At 35.5% G+C, this 23,355-nt stretch overlaps 1 protein-coding gene across 1 annotated transcript in view; it reads left to right on the forward strand.

Moving 5' to 3' along the window:
- LOC140152785 (ubiquitin carboxyl-terminal hydrolase 34-like) overlaps nt 1–23,355 on the forward strand; it is a 101,389-nt gene that overhangs the window by 27,846 nt on the left and 50,188 nt on the right. Inside the window, 23 exon segments of the mRNA XM_072175277.1 lie at nt 4,380–4,989; nt 5,865–5,915; nt 8,907–9,056; nt 9,695–9,762; nt 10,023–10,215; nt 11,295–11,353; nt 12,148–12,226; nt 12,585–12,803; nt 13,492–13,645; nt 14,086–14,207; nt 14,740–15,596; nt 16,249–16,499; nt 16,946–17,064; nt 17,537–17,664; nt 18,125–18,214; nt 18,602–18,700; nt 18,873–18,955; nt 19,490–19,644; nt 20,317–20,430; nt 20,913–21,012; nt 21,594–21,756; nt 22,045–22,171; nt 22,766–23,050. Coding sequence (XP_072031378.1) covers nt 4,380–4,989; nt 5,865–5,915; nt 8,907–9,056; nt 9,695–9,762; nt 10,023–10,215; nt 11,295–11,353; nt 12,148–12,226; nt 12,585–12,803; nt 13,492–13,645; nt 14,086–14,207; nt 14,740–15,596; nt 16,249–16,499; nt 16,946–17,064; nt 17,537–17,664; nt 18,125–18,214; nt 18,602–18,700; nt 18,873–18,955; nt 19,490–19,644; nt 20,317–20,430; nt 20,913–21,012; nt 21,594–21,756; nt 22,045–22,171; nt 22,766–23,050 — 4,276 coding nt within the window.

The following is a 23,355-nucleotide window of genomic DNA, read 5'->3' on the forward strand; positions in this document are numbered from 1 at the left end:
ATCTTGGACAGTTGTCCCTTGAAAATTCCTACAGGAGCAGTTGTTAGGGGAGGGGTGCTAATTAGGTCAAATTCGGTACTTGATTCTTTAGCATTGAAATTAACCCTGGGGAAATAACATGTTATAAAAAAGTTTTTGAAGTTACACGCATTTGATCTAAAGCATCAAGAGTTGAAACACTAATGTCTTGCATAGTATGTACATATTAATATGTATAAGAGTAAGTAGTCCATCTATCACATTGAGTTATAGTTGAGTAGATGAGTGTAGAGACAAGGCAGGTTAATTTCCTGTCAATCACAACAGGAAAGTGACGAATGCTTGGTTCCATCCTAACTTAACCTAGAAGCCTCAATGCATTCCACATGCTCAGCTCGCAATAGGCTTGTGCTGTAAGTATTGTATAAATGGGGACCTTTAATTTGCAGAACATGGAAAGGTCAAAGGTGAAAGTGATAATTGATGTCATCCTTATTTAGGATTATATTTGAGATAAAATTGACTAACTTGAAGTTATTTGAGCTAACTTAATAATTGAGGTACCTTTAAATTCCCCTGGGCAAGGAACTAACTGCTTATTGTCTTGGTGACACAATGTACCTGTATGAGAACTCAGGGAGCCCAGGTCGGGGAGCTGATTCTGGCTGTGATGGTTTATTGTGGTACATGTAAGCCTAATTGCCTAAAGGGTGTGTGCTTCGCAGCTGCAAGTCCCCGATTGTTGCCACAGTGGGCCACAGTGGTCAGCAAATTCTTGCAATGTGTGCTGAGGCTTATGGGTTGATGGCTTTATGAATAACTGCACTTCAAAAATTTTTTATGATAGATGCAAATCATGAAGATTATTCTTCATATTCTGTGTTTTATTGAAAGCTACAGAGCACTGGAGATGAAAAATGCAACTTTTTACATCAACATACTAGATTGATCAATGCAAAAATCTTCAGCTGCTGGTTGAAGGGTAAAAGGTACATATTCCTTCAGACTTACACATAGCAAACTTTAATCAGGTGGGACTTTCTATCTAGCATTTTACAAATCACATTGTTGTTGACTGTCAGATGTAATAGAAATGGGAAACATGCCGTTAACATGGTGAGTAGGTTGATGAGGGATACATTAACTTCCAAAAACATGTTGAAGTTGTTTTCAGTTTAAATGATCTATAAACTTACATATTATTAGGTACATACTACACAGTACGATTGATGACAAACAGGTCCAACCCTTGCATACACACCCCTCACCCCCCGCCCCCATCTTCCACTCTAGCACATACACACACATTGATATTTGTTGTCTCAAGTCACATCAAATACTTATTGTAAATCGGCCATGAACATTTATTTTGTTTTCTTCAATTTATCATGAGATTATAAATACATAGTTGAGGTTTCAGAGGGAGAATATTAGAAAACTACAGCAATGTTGCACTTATCCCCTTAACCACTACAGTGACGCTAATATAAATGTCAGAATTATTCTTGGAAGATTTGACGTGTTCTGTCCCAAGATGTCATCAGACATGAATTTCAGCTCATTTATAATGCTCTAATTTTTTCCTCATGTGTGTGCATACATGTATACATTGTGTTTCATTATCATCCATTAAATATTTGTGCCTTGCAGCAGCATATTTCATGCTTTCCAACTCCTAAGCTAGCTGTCACATTTAATAATACATTTGGTGGACAGCGTTTGCCTGTTTTGACATACCGTAATACAAACGATATTTATAATTCTAATTTTCAAATCGTCCATATTTACATTTTGTAAGGCCAGTAAAAAAATGGTCAGTTCAATACAATTATTAAGCATTACAACAATTTCAAAGATATTTGTTTGTTTTTAATTTTGCTGTAAATTTCATTTTTTCGTAGAGTAATGCAAATACATTCAGCACCAGCTTTAAATGTGAAATTTAACATAGTGTGAAAAATATTTTTTGAACTTGTGAAATATTACACACAAAAAATACATCTGTTATTATTTTAAATAATTGTGAAAGAATACAATTATGTACAAATTTGAACATGTCAAAAATAAGTATGAGTTGTAACTAGTGTAGTGGTAACTGGTAACCAGTGTATTTGTAACTACCATTTGAAATTGAAGAGAGTTTGAAGAAATTTTGAGCATTTTGAAGAAAATTGAGTGTGAATTCTACAATCTGTGTGTTTTTTTTATCTAAATAAGTAAATGATTATGATTGGTATTCAACAGTTTTAATGTCTGCTGAAAAGTTGCGAGTCTGCTAGTCTGCTACATCTAAATGCAACATAGGATCCTCTTGGAATATCCAAACAGAGGTTGAAGGGGGTACTACACCCCTGGCCAATTTTATGCCTAAATTGCATTTTTCTCAAAAATTATAGCACATTGGTGACAAGTAAGATATGTAAACTGAGCTCAAAAAGAAACTTATATTTTTTTTAACTTGTGAATCACAAGGTCATATCTTAAAATACTGTCAATCAAAATGAACCAAAATTACACACAGGATTACTTTAATACTCTACTCAAAACACATGTCAGTAACCAAGCAGTTGTCCAACTGACACAACAGCAAAATGCACTGTCATGGGACAGCTTCCTGGACTTCCTCCACTTTCACTGCCCAACATTTGACACACAGCACAAAAAATCTGTGAGAATGTACACAAGATCCTTGCACAGATGATAAAACGGTGCTGCTTTTTGCTTTTCATACACTTTTTTCATGAAACAGGGCTGGGCTGTGAATGTGGTCCAGGAAGCTGTTCCATGTCAGTTCATTTTGCTGTTGTGTCAGTTGGATAACTGCTTGGTTACTGACATGTGTTAAGAGTAGAGTATTGAAGTAAACCTGTGTGTAATTTTGGTTCAATTTGATGGACAGGATTTCAAGATATGACCTTGTGAAAAATTATAAGTTTCTTTTTGAGCTCAGTTTATATTATAGGGGCAAGAACTACAACTACTGTACTGAAAATTCAGCAACTCAAAGCAAGTAGTTATTGATTTATTGATCAAATATTGGTTTTCCCTCATTTTTGACTGTAACCCCACAACTGTTGTCTGTGCTAAAATAAAATTTACAGTGCAGTAGTTGTAGTCCTTGCCTCTATAATATACATATCTTACTTGTCCCCAATGCGCAATAATTTTTAAGAAAAATGCAAAAATAGGCACAAATTTTGGCAGAAGTGCAGTTTATGACCTTTTATTTACCATAATTAAGTGGAACTAATATTTTGATATGGCAGTCTTGTCCACATCACTAGAAACTGATGGGTAATCATTTTGATACACGCTGTGTACCAATCATTTTGTGCTCCCAAGTCCCAATGTATCTTGGTGAACCTGTCTGTTCTGTTTTCAAACTACTAGAAGAACTCAGCACTTTAATCTGATGAGTATCTCCAAATAGACAAACAGTTGTTGATAGATGCATGGAAGTAAGAGACGTGAAAGAATATCTACTGCATGGGAAGAAGTTTATAAATAGAACACTTCTTACATACATGTAGATCAAGATGCATGAAGTGCTATGTTTACATTGTGTATGTGTTGTTTTGATATTTTACAGAAAAGAAAAGTCTTCAGTTTCTGAATTGGTATAATTTGAGCCTTAATAGTTTTGAATCTAAAAGTTTTAAGTTTGTACTATTGGAATGGTCAATGGGAGATTCTGCACTGTCTTGCCATATTATATTAATTGGGATTGGATGAGGTAATTAAGTGATCAGTAATTGGTAATTATCTCTGCTCATTGCTAGTTAATTGCACCATTTAGGAAATTGGGCTAGCTGCTAAGAGCTCTGTGAAGTACATTGTATGATAACAGTTTGTGTATGATGGTTACAAATACTGAAAATTATTTAGTTTCAAAAAATCTTGGCTGTATATTAGCATTTTCCACTATGTAAACTTCACATGCAGCTTGGGCTTGCTAAGGTTCATGGTCCATTTTACAATGTTAGCTTCCAAATCTCATAAATTTTTTCAAAAGGATTTCAGATAGTGCTTCAAGGGCATAATGCCACGATGTAAGTAATATTAGATCATGGTGTGGTATCGGGAACAAGTTACTCTACATGTATATATACATCTAATCAAAGATATACATTTTGTAGTCATGATGAAATGTTAGGAAACTTTCCATGTACTGTTGGGAACTTGGGATATGTTACTTGAAAAAAGTAAGAATATTTCTATAATCATGTGCAGTATTTGAGCATTACAATGCATGTAGATATGTTACTCAATGTGTGTGGGTTTGTGTGAATCAAGTTTGATTTTCCTAACATTTGACCAAATCTGTTGTTTTGGTCAAATTTGTTTTTTAAAATCAGATTCTACCCTTACAATTGGCAATATTTTTCTGTTTTTTAATGCAGTCAGTGTAGCTGTATCTTCAAAGACTACAAAAACTTTGAACGACTGAACAGCCTGGTCCAGCTCATCCTGCGAGTGGCAATTGATGTGATTGGTAGCCCCAGACCTGATGTAGCGGCACCACCGACAGCTCCTAGTGACACAGCATCAACATCAGGAGATAAATCACCTAACGAGGATTCAGAAAGTGATGATAAGGCAAAAGATAAGAAACTAGATGGAGAGGATGATAGCCACCAAAACGAAAACGTAAAAAATGATGCAAAAGTAGAACCAGATGAGAAAAAAGATGAGGATAAAGAAGACAAAGAGAACAAGGAACCGGTGGCAGAAGATGACAGTAAAGATACCAAAGACAAGTCTGCACAAGATGAGAACAGTAACTCAAAGCAAAAACCTGAAGATGATAGTGAACAAGAGAAGAAAACAGATGACAGTAAAGAAGATATCAAAGAGAGTAGCAAAGAAAAGGAGAAAGTTGAGGATGAAGAGGGTGGCTTGAGGTGGACAACAGATGAGGAGGAAAAATTGCTGCATCTGGTTGCCAAGGCGTTTCAACTCAATTTTCCATTGTATGCTGCTCACAAGCAATTTTACCATGGAGTAACAGAGGTAAGCATGTTTAGGATATTCAAATCTTGTGTCTTATTTCAATTGAATGAACATTTTAAAGGATTCTGCGTACATTGTACGATGTACGCCAGCATGTGCAACTGGGTGTGCGACTGTGCGTAACACGGAAGTGATTGCAACCATGCCAACACACTCGTGATTGGTTAGTATTTTAATTATTGTGTCCAAGGTCATGGGTTTACGTTGTAGTTTGAAATATAAAATACGATCACGGTTATTGGGTACAGCTGTTGAAAGCTGTATTTATTCCAATGAAATTTCTAGTATAATATTGTGTTCTAAAGGGTTCACAATCACAAGTTCTCCATAAGACTTTTAGAATAAATCTTACAGTTTTTACAAAATTAAAAATGTAACTGGCAGCACATTTTGTTTGACACACCTGGTCCAATTTACAACGTCACACATTGTTGGGTTCAGTCACAATGGTTTGTTATGTAAGAAAAGATGCAGTTTTGAAAGTTGCACTTTGGTTCATTAAACTCGCAAAAATGCAATAGTTATGACCATTTGCATGCCTTGTGAGAGTTGAATGGATCAAGGTGCAACTTTCAAAACCGCATTTTGTCTTACATAATGAGCCAATGCTCAATGTTAATTGGACCAGGTATGTAAAACAGAATACATTTACCAATAACTTTTTAAATTTCGTATAAAACTTTTCAATTTATTTTAAAAAGTCTTAGGAGGAACTTTAATGAATTGATATTAACCTATACAGTCTTTAAAGAACAGTGAGATTTGATTTTCATTTTGTTGGCTGTGTAACAGTAAGCTTTGCCAATGTGACATTAGTGTCCAGGAAAATGAAGTAATTGACAATTCACTCAGCTGTCATTGCTTGTTTGTTGCAGGAAATGTCCTCCCAGGAGACTGAAGCTTTGGGCAACTATTGTGACATGAATGTAAGTATAAAGCTAGCTAAATCAGCTTAGCTCAGCTAATTATAGAATGTCATACCTGATCATGATGGTAGTATAGACTACACACATGACCTGATAATATACTTGCTTGTCTTAAGGGCTCTGGTATGAACGTTTCGACAGTATTTTTTGTGCGATATGAGAGCACATCAGACATATCAAATTGAATTCTGAATATGAGGAATGTCCTTCTGATATCAAATAATTTTAGATTTTTGAAATTTGTGATATAAAACAAATTTTATGACAAATTATTAAATTTGATATTTTTTTAAACTTTTGATATTTAACATTCCTCAAAGTAAACTTTCTAAAATCTAATGGTATGTACTTTAAAAAGTGTATGTATGTAGCTGGGATGAAAAGCCGACAATCAATTGAAAATTTTGACCTTTCGTATCGAAAAAAAAAGGTTTACTTCAAGGACTGTTCAATATCACAAATATCAATTTTTAATCATTTTTCATAAAATGTGTATAATTTCGCGTATTGTTACCTGCCATGACCCGGCACGGCACAGAATTTGGTCCTCATTAGAAACACACAGAGTGCAGTTTGATATGTCTGATGTGCTCTCATGTCCCACAAAAAATACTGTCCAAAAGTTTTTACTCCAGCCTTTAAGGTTGCATTGTGACCTTTCGTTGATGTTCAAAATGTTGAATGTGATTAACACATTATGGAATGCCCATGTGTGTAGGTAAGTTAGATGATGTAATTATGTTACTTAAAATCAATGTCTCAAGTATAACTACCACCATACCGGTAGGCCCAAAAAAAAGGTTACATGTAGATTTTTGAAATAATCTAGGTTGAATAAATACATATAAATATATGTAATATTTGAAAAGATGACATTGTTTTGTTGTACCATTACAAAATGCAGTTCATTTTTTTTTTTATATATAACCTTTTTATGGGACACCTTGTATTTGACCTAATTAGTGCCCTGGGTGTTTCAGTCATTTTTAAGGGCATTTAAGTCAAAATTAGGAATTTATGCACAAAATTGTTAAAACATTCTGCCAATGTTTAAAATTGTCCAAAATTTGAGATGGAATTGTGGTGTTCTTTTTTCTGTGGGTGGGGATTGTATGAAATAAAATATGTAAATAGAAAGATCAGAGGTTATTTACTTTTAGAATCAGGTGTATATAAAATACAAAAGCTCTAATGTGGAAGCAATTTTGACAGTTTTCTGCAAATTGATCTATAAAATTAAAATTGTTGTTAATAAGTAGCATTCCCCCAATATCAAAGTGCCTATAGTATTTTGTTCATATTTACTTGTGTGATAGACGTACTGTTTCCAGTCAGACCAGCAGTCTGTAGTCCCTGGTTGGATGCATGCATTAGCATTTCCATCCTCAACTCTTTTCTTTCTCTTAGTCACAGCAAGCGGATGTGGCAACTCTCTGACTCCCACGGCTTATTGAAATTTAATACACTCATGAATAAAGTATCTCTTAGTACTATAATTTACTTTTTTCTTGCAAGAGAAAGAAAAGTCAAAATGTATTTTACTTCTGTAACTTCCTGTTTTGGAAAAAGGGCATTATTGATGGTTACATATTTTTTGGTTTCAAGTGCAACTCAAGAAGACGGTTATTTTAAAGTGATGTTTGAAATGTTTTGTGTTTAATGACAGCTGGTTTTGATTTATCTGTGGATAAGCTGCTGCTTCGTGACATAATTATCTGTTTTGTCTGCAAGTAGGGTTGTACGACTAATTTAACTATTTTAGTCGCAACTACTACCGATAGTCCTGACTTTTGATTATGACTGGGTGATAACTAAAACCGACCATCTAATTTGTCCTCAAAAACTATTAATTGCAGCACAATTTAGTACACAACAAATTGTATTACATCTGTTACTTATGATGGAGCAGATTCAACAGTATTTGGTGTTTGTGTGTTTCTGTAATGCTTGCAGCATTTATTCTTCTGACTGGATCTCAATGTGTTTATTTATGCAAGTTGGGAAATAGGTTATTTTGATCTTTTGACTTCCAGATACTAAGTTGTCATAATTATCATAATCATGTCTATATGGTGGAGACTAGTGTTATAACATATTTATGACATTTCACTTCTTTTACTCTCACTCTATAAACTATTTGATTTTGTTGTTGCTGTTGAATATTTTTGTTATTGTTGTTGTTAACATTGTTTATATAAATAAAGAACATTCATGATAACTGGCCTGAAATCATGCACAACTTGCAATATAGTTTTCAGTTACATAGGGCAGTGAGGGAGAACATTTGACAAATTCAGTGGAGAAATTGTTGAAAAACTGATGTTCTCTCAATGCTCAGTGCTCCCATTCCGATGAACCATATTTATGCCTCAGGTTCATCATAAATTGTGCATAATGTGTTGGGAAGTTCAAGAAAATGAAGCAGTTTTATCAGCTGTTTACATCAGATTTGATGAAGATTAAGTGCTGGTGATGATGTTAATGGTATTGATGATGACAACTACAACAAGTTCAAGAAAATGAAGCAGTTTTATCAGCGATTTACATCAGATTTGATAGTGGATAAGTGCTGGTGATGATAATGATGGTATTGATGATGACAACTACAACAAGTTCAAGAAAATGAAGCAGTTTTATCAGCTATTTACATCAGATTTGATAGCGGATAAGTGCTGATGATGATGTTAATGGTATTGATGATGACAATTACAACAAGTTCAAGAAAATGAAGCAGTTTTATCAGCTGTTTACATCAGATTTGATGGAGGATAAGTTCCGGTGTTAATGTTGATGGTGTTGATGATAAAAATAACATAACTACTAGAACTACATTGTTGATGCTTGGGTATACTTTGATTAAAAACCAGGAAAAATGGAAGGGGAAACATATGAAATGTATTTTAACAACATTTTAAGTCAATGAGTTTTTTTTGGAAAGATTGTATTATTAGTTAGTTATATTTGTTTTATTTTTGTTTGTTTTTCCTCCAGGATCTGGATGTGCCCATGTACCTTCTAAGGAATGTATGTTTCTTCTGTGATAGCAATGGTTTAGCAGTAATGAGACAGTGCTTTGAGAATTGTGACCCAGACAAACTTCCATTTGCTCTGGCCCATGCTATGATAGCTATCGTGGCAAATGTAAGTTAACCAGTAATGTGCTATTCCAGTTGAAATCCATACACCCCCCCCCTATGGAAAACATGACCTTTATCTCCCACACAGGGAGTGTGAATTTCAAATGAGGTTACCTGAATAGGTGACTCCATTTGAATTCTACTCCTCCCACTTGTGGGAGATTAAAGTCATGTCTTTCCAGGGGGGTGGGGTAGTATGGATTTAAACTGGAATAGCCCAATGCATGCATCAAGAGATAAGGATTGATATCAATTTTCATTCATAAGGTATAAAAAATAGATACATTTGTTTCAAAAATGCCTACATGTATATTCCATATTACAGGTACGGTATTGAATGATTGAAACTGGTAATGTTGTAAAATTGAAATTGTAAAGAGACAGCAAGAAAATAAGAGCAAGCGTGAGAGAAAGATGGTAATGGTGTAACATAGACAAAAATATGTTGAGTCGAATGATACTGATCTAATGCAAACAAATACATGCATAATGACACACTTCTGTAATTACATCCATTAATGTTAACAAAACATTATAGCTCAAAGCTACTCTAGATCTGGGTGATATCATGTCCCCTGTCTTGAAATAATTCCTGTCTTAATTTCCAAAGCCAATGTTGTTTTTGTATTTATTGTGTTTCAGCTTCGCCTGTGGTTGCACCTTCATGCAGTCATGCAGTATGTTGCTCCATTAAGGTCGCATGTTATAAGGTAAGGTATAGGTGTGATTTACTTGGATTATGTAGTTAGGGTTGTGATGCCTGGTGGGTGCAATGTTAACCCCTTCCCCCTCCCAATAAGTCAGAAAGTATTGTAAAAAATAGTAATTTTTGGTGGAAGAAATGCTTGCAGGGAGCTAAGGGAAAATCCTTCTAAAATAGAATACATGTTCCTTGTTCAGGTTTAAAAGCACATTGACCATCTTAACAACTCACTAATTAAGGATTTAATTTACTATTTTGATTGTGCAGGTACCTATGTAAGCTATCAGACAAAGAGCTAAGGAGAACCAGTGCTCGAGACATGGCAGAGATGATGTGGAGTGCTATCAAAGAACCAATGGAAGCACCACTTAGTTTTGATAAGGATAGTCTAGAGTTAGCGTACAAGTATTTTGTCTCTTCCACACTAACCATGAGGCTAACTGGGCTCAGTCAGATCACTGTAAGTTGTTTTATATTCTTGTACATGTAATGTGTAATATGTGGTGTTCTCGATGCTAACACTGCCAATTATGCCAAGGGTGGTGATGCCCTATGTGTTGCCTGCCCACCCCACCCTAGGGAAACACCCAGGGCAGGCCTAGGAACAATGTGGAAATCAGGAATCTCCTTCCAGGGAAATGATGACATCTGGAGGGAGTTTTTGCTTCTCTAAAAGAAATTTGACATTTCTCCCCAGGAAATAAAACCCAGGGTGTGGTATTTTGTCTTTTTTTGTGGAGTTAGGTTAAACTTGTGTTAAAATAGTAATGTCAATGACAACTCTCATAGCCAATTATATATTATCTGGTTCAGCTGACAGGACATTCCAACAGGTGAAGCTCAACACAAGTGGTATGCTCCTTGACTGAATGCCAACAGTCAATCTAAATCTGATTTGCATATGACTTTAAATAATGAAGGGTGGTGATTTTGGAGTTAATGATTAATTAACTTGAGAAACATTGATAGTATGTGAAAAAGGCCACAAATATATTGATATAAATGATATGAAAATGATATGAACATTATATGAATATAATATGAATATTATATGAATAGCAAATGAAAATAACAATATGATATCAATATTATATGAAAATGATATCAATAGTATATGAATATGATATCAATAGTATATGAATATGTTATTGATTTAATTGCAGCCAAGTTGTAAAAAACATACATTGGTGTTAGATAGGGGTGTGATTTTCGGGTAATTTTGTGCCCGGTACCGGCGCATTTTTCGAGCGGGTAACTCAGCGTGCCAAATTGCCCCCAAAAAAAATCATTCATGGTTGACCGGGTAATGTAATTTTGGGCGGGTACCCGCGAGCCCGCCCGAAAATCCCTGGCTTAGTGTTAGATAATCAGCATCGTTCATTGTCACCTCAAAATTATGATTACAAAGTTGGAAGTTTGACATATGTACATTTAATCCATCTATATAACAGGGAAATTGGATTACAATTTTTATGTGTTTTACAACCCCATGTAAATTGTACTTACTTTAAATTTTGCTGTATTTTTTGTATATTTCAGAGTCAAATTCACATGTTCAACGAAGTTTACAACAACGAATCTGTAGCAGACATAGACAAGTACGTATGATAGTCAAGGATGGGTTAATTTGCATTTTGTTTTCTATATGATCCATACTTCTTCAACTAGTGTTTACTTGCTCTTTACACCAAGTGCTATTAAAAAGAAAAAGGAATTAAATGAAAACAAATGTCCAATCTGTATCAAGGGATACTGAAGTTGCCCGTTTCATTAATTTAATTAGCATGCAAGATATCTTGTTTCTGGTAATTGGAGAAAGATACATGTCACTGTTAAAGTAGAAATTTCAGCGTGTGTAATATTTCACACTTTGCTGATTATGGACTACTGCGCTTATTTTTTAATTTGCAATATTGAGTTTTTGTACATAGACCTATACATACAATTGTGTTTTTTTTATATGGTGGTTTCATCCAGGGCAAAAAATGCTAAATTTAATGTTCCACAAATATTTCTACTTTTTACAGTACTATAAAATGGTTGTGGTGCACTCTTCTGTGTACTTCATCTCATCAGGATCATTTTCCATTTGAAGGTGGCTGGCCTGACTAACAGCCTCACACTCCCTTTAAATCTCAAAATTGAAACTCTGGCATCTGGAAAAAGCTCATATTTTTCTTATATTCCCAGTTCTTATTTATTCCCAGTTTCAGATAGCGATACATTAAATTGTGTGGGGAAAATTGCTTTGTGAGCTTTTGTATTCCAGGTTTTGAAATTTAATTATTTTGTAAATAAAAAACCTTGCAAACATGTCCATTAATGCATGATTTACAGATTACTATATGTACATTGATTGTGATGAATGTTTTCTGTTGCATTTTCTCTGCAGTGTTGGTACTCAACTGACAACATGGTTGCTAGATAAGGAAATTGTAGAGCATATGTTTGGGCCTAATATTCATATTGAGGTAAGTAAGAATGAAAGTGTAGGAAATTGTACAGCCACATCATAGCTTATATAAAGGATCACATTCACGTATGCAGTTTGGCTCAGCAATCAGGGTTTCGTCTCTCATTGTCAAGTACTCTCAGCCATAACCTTAAAGTATTTAAAGTTGTCAGACAAAAAGATAAAGAATCAAAGACAAAATAACAAACCACAACAGAGCAAAGAAAGCGACGAGAAGACCAATAAAGGACAAATGTACAAAATCAAGCAAGAAGATATCCAACCTTTTCCAATGTCAGCCAAAAGAAAATATAGCTCATTTAGAAAGAGAGATGGTATTGATGAACTTTGATACATTGTGTTCTTATCCTCTACAGATCATAAAGCAGTGTCAAATCATTCTCAACTTCTTAGCAGCTGAGGGTGCTCTAACCCCGATGCATGTGGATAGCATATGGGCTGCGGCTAAATTAAAACACTCTGGTCGCTATGTGCATGATCTGTTTCCTCATCTTATCAAACACCTTGAGGCTGAACTCCTTTTCCATTTGTTGAAGCTGGTATCTAGACTGCATCCTTCAGAACATACTGAACAGGTGAGCATAGCAAACAAATTAAGGTGATGTGATTTAGTTGTCCTCTATAAAATGATATTATGCCATGGGCAATGCTCTGACAAGAAAAAAAAGCCCATCCTAGCAGAGGCTGCCAAGTACAGTAAAATTATCATGACTTAGCTATCAAATCCTCTATGTTCACACAGTAGATTTGAAAGAGTAGGCAAACTACTAGATAGATTTTTGCATTTAGTATGAGTATAAGACCAAGAATCTTAAAAGGTCTGTTGTCAGAAACAAGCGTGCATAGATTTGAAAAATCAAAATTTGAAAGTATGTTCTTATTTACTTCCGGTGAGTCGGAGGGCTTTGTCTGAGCTAGCGGTGTTTGTGCTCAAATATTGAGAATAATAAAACCCACACCCATAGGGAAAGTATGGGTTCAATACATGATGCCCCAAGTCTCATTATAATGAGTTTTATTTTTACCCATGAGCCACCAAAAAAGGGCAGAGAATGGATTAAAGATCTTCATATCCTGGCGATCTGTTTTATTATATCTTTTTAACAACCAAAACAATCAAGAAAATGAACAATGTTTGAGTCTGTATTTTTTTTTTATTGGCCTTATGTGACTTAAATTTTGTCAATTGTGATTTCAATTTTGTCAATTGATTGATCCAGATTTTGTTTAGAGATAAAGAATTATTGTCATATTTTGTTTCAGTCGCTCTACTTGTCCCAAGTGATCACAAAATGTATTTGGACTAATGCCTTGTCAACCAGTGCTGTAAGCGCTACTACACACAAGAGACCGGTACATCCACAGCCGCAAGAATTCCCCTTGCTGAGAAGCAATCTGGAAGGCACTGCAGATAAAAGTAAGACCTGAAATTAACCTGGGATATATCAAAGTATGATTAAATAGACTTAGTCACAACTAGATAATTCTACATAACTGAAGTGAAGTATGAAGTTTGAAGCTTTTGTTAAAAGTGTACTACAATTTTGGTGCAATAAATATATTTCAATTATAATGAACCAAAATGTACATACAACGGATCCCAACCAGTGGATCACAAGCTTGTATCTTGGAGTTTTGAGCTTAACCAAGATTGCGAGTGTGTTGACTTCCAATAAATCAAATGGTGTCATGTTGTTAAAACAGGTGAAGAATCCTTTGTAAGTAATGTCTCAATGCTAGACCAGACATGCAGGAATTACATTAAATGAGCGTTAAAGAAGTTTTTAAAAGCATTTTTGTGAAAATACTTGTTACTAAATATTTCTTGATAGTAATGATTTTTGTTTTCCTGTGCAGGTGGTTATGCGTTAGCCAACACTAACAACAGTCGTGCCATAGAGTTATATGAGTTAGAAAAAGGTGCTGCTGGTCAGCATCCACCAGTCATGATGGGAGACTGTGCACATTGTTCACATGAGGTAAGCCATCTCACTTATTCCCAAGTCATGATAGTTTGCACACATTGTTTACATTAGGTAAACCTAGAAGACTTTTGTAAGCTCACTCTACTACATCTATCCATCTACATTGTATTCATTCATCTATATTTCTTTCTTATTTTCTTTTCCTATCTTCATTTCTCACATTCTTTCATCTTTTACCTTCACTGTTTTTATGTCCTCCTTTTTCTTCTTATCTCCTTCTTTGAGGGGTACTTATCTGTAAAGTCATTATCTAATTGTGCCAAAACTAGCTGCAGTAGTTACCCAAACTCTTTGAAATGTGGAAGGTGCTATATAAACTTTAAATGATATAAAATGACAGCCAATTTGTTGTTTCATTGTTTTGGCCTAAATTGTGGGCCATATTGTATATTGTTTTAAAAATCTGAAAATTAAACTTCAGGATAAAATTTACCTCCATTAAAAGTCTTTCTAGGCCTTGTTTGTAGGCATTGGTGATTATTTTCCATATCTCACTTATTCCGTTGTGTATTTATTAAACTTGCAGGATGAAGCTATAGATGTAGTAGCAGTAGGTTCAGGGTCTGAAGGTGCACATATAAGGACAATTAGGCCAAAACATGATCATTGTGGCCCTCACTATGAAACCCCTAGTGAAGACAGTTCACCGTCTGCCCGCCGAAAAGCCAGAAGACGTCTCCGTAGAAGACGCCATGATACCCCAGATGGCACTGAGAGCTCTTCAGAAGATGACTCTGATAAATGGGACTCTGAAAATGAAGGCTTAGTCACAAGCCCTGATAATACGGACAGTGGTAGTGATGAGTCGGAAGATAGCGAAGAAGAGCGAATCGCTCAGCTTGGAAGCGAGTATGAGGATGTGAGTGAAGAGGAGAGTGATGTGGAAATGCCTAGCGATCATGAGGAGGAGGAGGAAGAAGAAGAAGAGGATACAGAAGACATGTTTCAAAATGCACCAAGAAGACCGGTGAGACACAGAAGGCGGCCGTCAGAAGGCGATGAGAGCTCCTCAAGAGACGAATCTTTTGAGGAGAGATTTGTTAGAAAACCTAAACTCTCCCCTGTGAAACGTCTTAAACGACAGGCATTAAAGCAAGTGTGTGATCCTCATAAAGGTGAATTGCGCAAGGAGCCACTGCCTCGTATTGATGAGGACGAGGGCGCCGCTGCTCTTACTTCTCCTATGGAGAAACCCAAAGCAGCAGTTGAGGTAGTGAGAACTGATGAAGTCATGTTGGATAGACTTCCATCATCACCTGCTTCAGATCACTTGTCATCACAGGAAGCCCACCGCTCAGATGACTTTTTCCTTGGGGAGAGCAGCATGGAAACGGAAATCTATGACTGCAGGAGATTTCTGCCTCATCCACATGGTCTTGGAGGGTAAGTTGAGTGATGTGTCATTGGGATATTATATTTAAAAAGCTAATGATATCACTTTAATAATAATTGTCTTATAACAACTTGATAATGAAGCAAATTGGCTGGAAATTGCTGGAACTCATCTATAGTAGTTCTTCTTAATGCTTCTTGATAGATACAGGAGCTGTAGAATTATGCCACAAGCATTCTTGGGGGTTTTGTTGATAAGTGTGCTAGTACTGAACTCCATACCATAGGTCTCAGGTTCAAATCCCTGTCAAAGATGGGTCTTACCATGGCCAACTGGAAAGAAGGAATAGTTTGTAACAGAATGAGTTATTTGTGGACCTTATTCAGTTTGGTTTTTGTACATTATTAAATTACACATTCTAAAATGAGGTTGATTCTGAAATATGAATATTTATAGTGCTCCTGAAACAATAGGAAAATAAAAGAAAATAGCAGTTTTGCAATCACATTTTGCACCATGTTTGCTTTTGGTGACAGGAAAACATATGTGGGTAGGAAGAGTAAGATTAGAGTTTGCTCCTTGTCTATTCTATGAAGAATAATTTCACTAATTCATTGCAAACATCTTATACCACCATGATACATTTGCAATATGCAATATGAGTGAGTGAAAGAAAGCTGTTTAAACTTTTGTTGTTTGAAGGAATGTGATGGATGATCTGTTAAGTGCAGAGGAGGCTTCATGCAGTAGTTCCCAAGCTAGTGCCAAGTCAGAGAAGAACATGGCTGACTTTGATGGGGAGGAGGAGGATGAGAGTGGCTGTGAGGATGAACTGGCTCAACTCAGTGCTCATCTAAGTCAGTTACATCAGCATCGTCATCATCACCATCATCACACAAGAGCACATCCTCATCTCTCTGATATCACCTCTGTGTATCGTAATAGGCTGTCAAGTAAGTATTGGGATTTTCTCTTTGTACATTCAATTTTTTTTGGCAGACTAACATTGATTTGTTGAATACTGTTTGATGGTCGTTTATGATTGGTGTTTTTCATCAAAGTCCCTGGAAAGGTCTGTTGGCAAACATGCCAGCTTATTGTAACTTGCAAAGTGAGAAATTGACAAATTTCAGAAATGGCACAATGTTGCATTAAAGGCCAGTAGTTCCGACTCTAAAGTATGTTCGGTTTATAATGGCCGAAAAAAATTAAGACTCGTAACATAGTGTATTGATATAGAATGGTATGCACGCAATTGGGCGCAGCACTTACTTTAGTTGCACATTAGATTAGTTACATGTGCTAGTAGATCCACATGAGGAGAAATGTCACTGTGAATTAACTACTCCTGACTAACCTTTGCTAAATGTTATTTTTCAATTGTTTCTTCTTATTTCAGGTTCTTGTTCTCATGGAGACAAGGATGATCAAACTTCCCATTTTAGAGATTTTAGATTTGAAGATGTCTGCAGAAAGAATAGAACACTACTATGGGATCTAGTGCAAGATGAAAATGCTGTAAGATGATGTTTGAATGTTATTTTGCTAATCTATAAATTTAGTAGTTATGTGTAATATGCTTGCTTTTTTATGCAAGTATCAGCAATAAACCTTATATATGTTGTTAGTATAGAAAATGTTGTGAATTGATTAGTTCTTATCATGTTTAGTGCTGCTAATGTGGTTCAACTTTGAAGCTTGCTATTGATAATTAAAAATGGCAAATTGTATTGTGTAAGTTTGGGCATTGAAATATAGGATTTTTGAGACCTTAGATTCTTAAGAAGATGAAACAGCTGCAATATTTGAAAGGTATGGCTGACAAACTTGTAGTTATAGTTTTATTCCTTGTGTATAATTTTAACTTGCATGTGTTGTTAAATTATTTACAGTAGAGTATTAAAAACTCAGTGGAATGCCAGAATTTTAATTTTGTTTTCTCTCTCATTATTATGTCCTTCAATCATTCCTTTTGTGTATTGTGATACAGGTACATTTAGGGGAGGGTTTGACTGCTGAGGCTGAGAAACTTCTATGTAGTCTTGTGTGTTGGTTTCCTGAGAGAGAAATCCGAATGAAATTTGTTGAAGGGTGCCTTGAAAATCTCAAACATCATAGGTAAGTGGTAAATGATTGAAGTTGCATAACCTCTAACAAACTGTCAACATTTTGTATTGCAACCACAACAATAGAGAAGAAGAATCCTGACTTGCCGCCATTGTTATTCATGGAGAACATAAGCAGACATGCCAACTAATACGGTTTCACTGTATTTAGTACGGTAAAATGTGAAAAATACGGTAGTATGGTCACCCCTAAAAAGATACGGAATTCTAGAATTTTGACCAACATAATAATATGTTGTGTCTTAAACAGATAAATGGCTGCAAGATTAGACTACCGACTGAAATACTGGTATCATTTGACCACTTCCTTGGTCTGTTAGAGTGGTTGCCTACATAATTTTTAAAAATTTCTTTACATCTTGTAAACATGTATTCACATTTTAAAATTTGTAAAAGTATGTAAATGACTACATTGGAGGCTAATAATAAGATGTTGCTTAATTCTTTTTTAGGTCCATAGTGGTATCATTGAGGTTATTACCAAAATTGTTTGGGTCATTCCAGCAGTATAGGAATAACTACAATACACATTGGATTACCATGTAAGTATGCACTCTTAAGTCATCATGTTTAGTTGAAATAAATAATGTGGTATCAATAATAGACTCTGGTGTGTGATGGTAAAAATGTAAGCCCCATTGGTGGTGTTGTTTTTGCTCTTTTGGGAAAACTGATCAAGCTTGATTGTCTTTACTGCTAATTGACAGTTGTTTCCATAGAAAACTTGGGGAGCTGATCCTGGCTGTTAAGGTCAATTGCGATTTAGGGTTTGTGCTCCTTAGTTGAATTGTTCTTGAATTTTTTAAAACAGATTTAAGAGTAAGTTGTAAATCTGCACGCTCTGATGTATAATGTAAGGGTGCCTCCAGAGCTGCTCATTCCCATTAACTTTGTGATGTGTAAATGTTCTGAACTGTTTTCATTTACAGGTGGGCTGAGGAAGAGTTACACATGATGGAATGTTTCTTTAACAACCTTGTACATTACACAAATCTTATAGCTAGTGGGGAAAAGCTGGATAAAGGCTTGTAAGTATCATAAGAACTTGTTCTGCCCATGTATGTGCATTGAGGTTATGTAGATGATTTTATTTTAGTTTTGGAATACATTTCTTTATGCCATTAAAATGATTTTGCTCTGTACTATTTCTAATGATGTATTACTAATCTTGATGTTATGAATCTGTTATTACTCCTGTAGATATACTCATACTACAGAAGTTCAAGCCAGACTACAGTTTCTGACATGTGTCTTCTCAACACTGGGATCTCCTGATCACTTCAGTAAGTTAAATAGATGATGCAATTCATTATAAAATTACATTTTATATTCTACTTCGACCATGGAGTTTTGGTATTTTATGCAATATTAGAGTTTGATTTGGCCTATAATTTTGTGTAGATATTCAGTAACAAATACTCCCTACTTCTGAACATGGGTCTTGGGTTTTTATAAATAGTTGATTTAGCTTGTAGAAGTTCATGGCAGTCTGTCCATTGGTAGCTGGGCTGCTCATCAATGAATCTTTGTAAATAAGAAACCGATTGCATGTTTATTTGAAGACTTCTTTTGTAATTCTCAGTTATTTATTTATTTTTTTCAGTTGTAAACTCTTTTTTGAATCAAATTGACAAAAAATTATATATTCTCAAATGAGTTATAACTACATCATATTCCAACAGCAACATATTTTTATGGATTGTTATAAGTTTTTCATAATTGTTTGGATTCCTTTAAATAGAAACCTAATCTAATTGCTGATGTCTGCAAGTGTCATAAAGAAAATCTGCATTGATGATTTTTGTTACTTCTTTCAGGACTTAGTCTAGACCAAGTAGATACTCTATGGGCATGTTTAGCCAAAGATGCAGAATGTTCAGACGATGCCCTCAGCTGGTTTCTCAATCAGGCCGGCAATAAAGACCAGCATGCACTTGGATTGGAAACATTCAAGCATATATTCTTCAACAAGGTAAGTAGTCACCAGATGTAAGATTGATTTTTTAATCAATTATATATAATACAGGCAGGATCAATTGACAAGCCTTGAAAATAAGATCAGTGAATGAAATAGTGAAACATGTTACTTTTTCTTTGCATGAGCTATTTTGCTGACCTATCTGTCTGTAAGACAGTTTCCTGTGTTTTTTTTAGTTTGTTATTCAGTCAGCAGTATTACCACCTGCAAAAGACACTCCAAAGTGTAATCACCACAAAGAGATTAGACCCAAAGATGACCAACTCTGCCATATTGGTATGTCACTCATGGAGGGCAAAATAGTGTACCTCGGATTATTTTGCCATGTGACCGGTAAACTTGTTTATATTGTGTTGTGCCGTTAACACATACTAAGTACTACACATGCAAACCTTAATCAAGTTTAAGCTTAAAGATGCAAATGGTTGTTCATATGCCAGAGGTACACTATTTTGGTCTCCATGTGTTACAAACCTAAATGGTGGATTTAGTACAGCTTTACATCCGGGCAATTCTGAGTCTGTACACTTTGGGTCTAGTGTGTTAGAATTGCCGTCAATTAATAGTACAGAGGTACTTCACAAAGGATTCTTTTCCTACACTGCAAATAAAATGCTATTTTGATGTGTATAAATAGGCTTGATTTTTATTTTGTCTTTGTTGCAGATGCCCCAATTAGAGCCAGAGAAGATCAGCATGACTGGTCTAAACCTCTTCCAGCAGCTGTGTAGTCTGGCAAGGCTAGCTAGTAGCTCATCATATGATAGCCCACCAATAGAGGTAAATATTATGTCTTTGTATTCATTTTTTGCCATAATCTGGGGCCAACATATGATTCGAACCCACAACCTTCCAATATGTCGTGGGTTCGAATCCCATGCCGGCACATTCCCTTACTATTTTGTGACAAGTTGGGTTGTGTACCGGTCGGGATTTGTGTGTATATGTTGTCTTGTTTAATTGTAACACTTTGGGTTGGTGAACTGTAAAAACGTAAAAGGTCACAGACTCCTTTGAAAAAGTCTGATATCATGGCGAGTCTGTTATCAGCTCAACCCCCAATCCAAGGTTCCAGGATCCTGCTTAGTAAATTACTGTGCATGTAAATCCTGTGTGTAATACTTAGTTGTTTGAGGTAAGCACATACATATATAGAAAGAAGAAGCGCATATGGAGAACAAACAAAAACGTCATTGGTTGTTTTTGTGTCATTTGTTGTACACTAGAAAATTATTATTAATGTTATGCTTATCCATATCTAGATGCCTGGAATAGATCATTTATGGAAGATTGCACTTAGAGCTAGGAATACAGATGTTAGTTTGTCTGCTATCCAGTACATCAACTCATATTATGTCAATGGTAAGTTTTCTCCATATAAACACTTGTTGTTGCAATTATGCATATTTAACATACTTCTAATTGCATAGAATTTGAAATGTAAGGAAAAAGTAAAGTTAAACTGTAAGATTTTATGCTTGGAGGTCAAGTGAAGATGAATTTGCATGTATTTGAACTGCTTGATAGATTTTGCACTTTCGGTGATTTTACAAATTGTACTACAATAACCGTCGACCTCCATATGACTGTTGACACTACCAATGTACGGGGTGTAAATTACTGTTATACATGAAACATATGTAAAACTCTTTGTAGCCTCTGCTCCCAGTTTCCATAAGTGTATGTGGTTTCAGCTACCATGCTGTTCCAGACCTTTTTAACATTTTTTTCAAAGTTAATAAATAGGTACAGTACTCACTTGGCAGTCAGAGATCCCACATCTCCTTGACCTTTAACCAGTGTCATATTTTCATAGTTGGTAGATAGGTACTGTACTGACTTCACATATTCATTGCCTCATGTCCTTGATCTTCAGTTTCTTGGTCGCAAAGTTGTAGTGTACTTAATTTCGGTGTGCCATAAAATGTCTTTACCTTTAACAGCAGGGAATGGGTCATTAGAGAAAGAAGAGGAATTCATCAGTAGATGTATGTCAAGTTTATCGCTAGCGTCAGAGAGTTTGGACACATCACAAGACTCAAGTATGCTGGTACTACAGAGGGGCTTGATCTTATTGAAAACACATCTAGAGGCTTTTAGGAAAAGGTGAGTCCTGTTAAAGTCAAACTTTGTGTTATCCCAGCAAACACATACATGTTTTTAAAACACAAAAATGTTGTCAATATTTAATGGTAGCACCACGGGATCAGTAAGGGTTATGTGAATTAATTAAATTAAACTCTTTACAATACTCTCTTCAAGCTGTATATTTGTATTTTAAGGTTGTTGCTTCGTACATGCACATTGCATCTTACATTCTCAAGTAAATGTTATTGTATGAGATTGACAGTTTTTCATGGTAATGTTGGGATTTTGTTTCTTTTTTGCCGACAGATATGCATATCATTTACGTCAATGGCAGCTAGAAGGCAAAGGTATAACAAGCCACCAGAAACATACTATTGAGGGTCATGCTCAGGTGATCAGGGTTGTATGCCAGCTGGCTGGCATGTCAGACAAGGTATGTAAGGGCCCTTAGGGCTATTATATAAGGGGAGATTTGCCATTAGTTCATATAAAATGCATACTACATTCTACTTCTTATTGACTGTAAAATGAAGTATGTAGGATGCATTGGGGCCAAAGCATACAAAATGATAAAAATGTCCAACTATATTTTGACGTTTTTGGTAAATCCTGAAAGCCTCTGCTATTTACCCCTACATACATCACACCGATGCGCACATTGTTACTGCACAGTTCACTGGGTGGTAATAATGTCCGCTAATGATGTGCGCATTGGTGTGGTGTGTGTTGGGGTAAATTGCAAAGGCTTTAGGGATTTATAAAAAAGGTTAATTGATGTTTAGGTTGACAGGTTGTTATAGTTTTAGTAACAGGATCATCATGGATGTTTCTCAAATTGTGATGGAAGGTTTTCCCACTTCATAAAGAATTATTCGTTGTCAAGGTGAAATTGAAACCCTCTTTGTCATTGAAGCTGTATTAAAAGGAAAAGTGATTGTTTACCATCTTGTTATTTGAGTTTAGAGTTGCAGATGTTTTTATCAGAATGAAACACTATGCATTTTATCTTGTATTTATTCCTCAACAGTTCACTCTTGAGCTGAGCACCAGTGATCTTATCGCTGACCTTAGGGCAGAGGTCACACATTTCAGTGAACGCTTCCAGCAACAACAAATCCAGGATTCACACGATCAAGGGCAACAACAGCAACCCAAATCTCCTGGCAATATTCCCTTCAAGTCTGTGTTGCCTAACATAGCAGTGTTAGCCGGATGTAGCCAGGGTCCGGTGAGGATGATATCCGCTGGTCATGAGTTGACCCCTGACCTTGATGAGAAGACACTCAAGGAGATGGGATTTAGTGACCTACAGGTATATGGCTATAGTTAAAAGAAATATATTTGGCTTATATTTATGTGAATTTCAAGAAAAGTACTCATAGAAAATTGCATTGAGCTCCAAATGAGCATTCCCTGAAGAATACACCACCGAAATGACATTAAATTTTTGTAAATCATCTCTTACTTTTGTGAGTTGTCCCTATATGTGTACATGAAGTACTCTAATATGTGTAATTGTGTATATATATTATCTACCAAAAAAACGTTGACAACGTAAAGAAATCAGCAAGTTTAAAAAAACCCACCTCTGCTCACTTTTTGAAAACTTGGTCCCAT

Source organism: Amphiura filiformis, chromosome 5 (assembly GCF_039555335.1).
Source record: "Amphiura filiformis chromosome 5, Afil_fr2py, whole genome shotgun sequence".
Lineage (NCBI taxonomy): Eukaryota > Metazoa > Echinodermata > Ophiuroidea > Amphilepidida > Amphiuridae > Amphiura > Amphiura filiformis.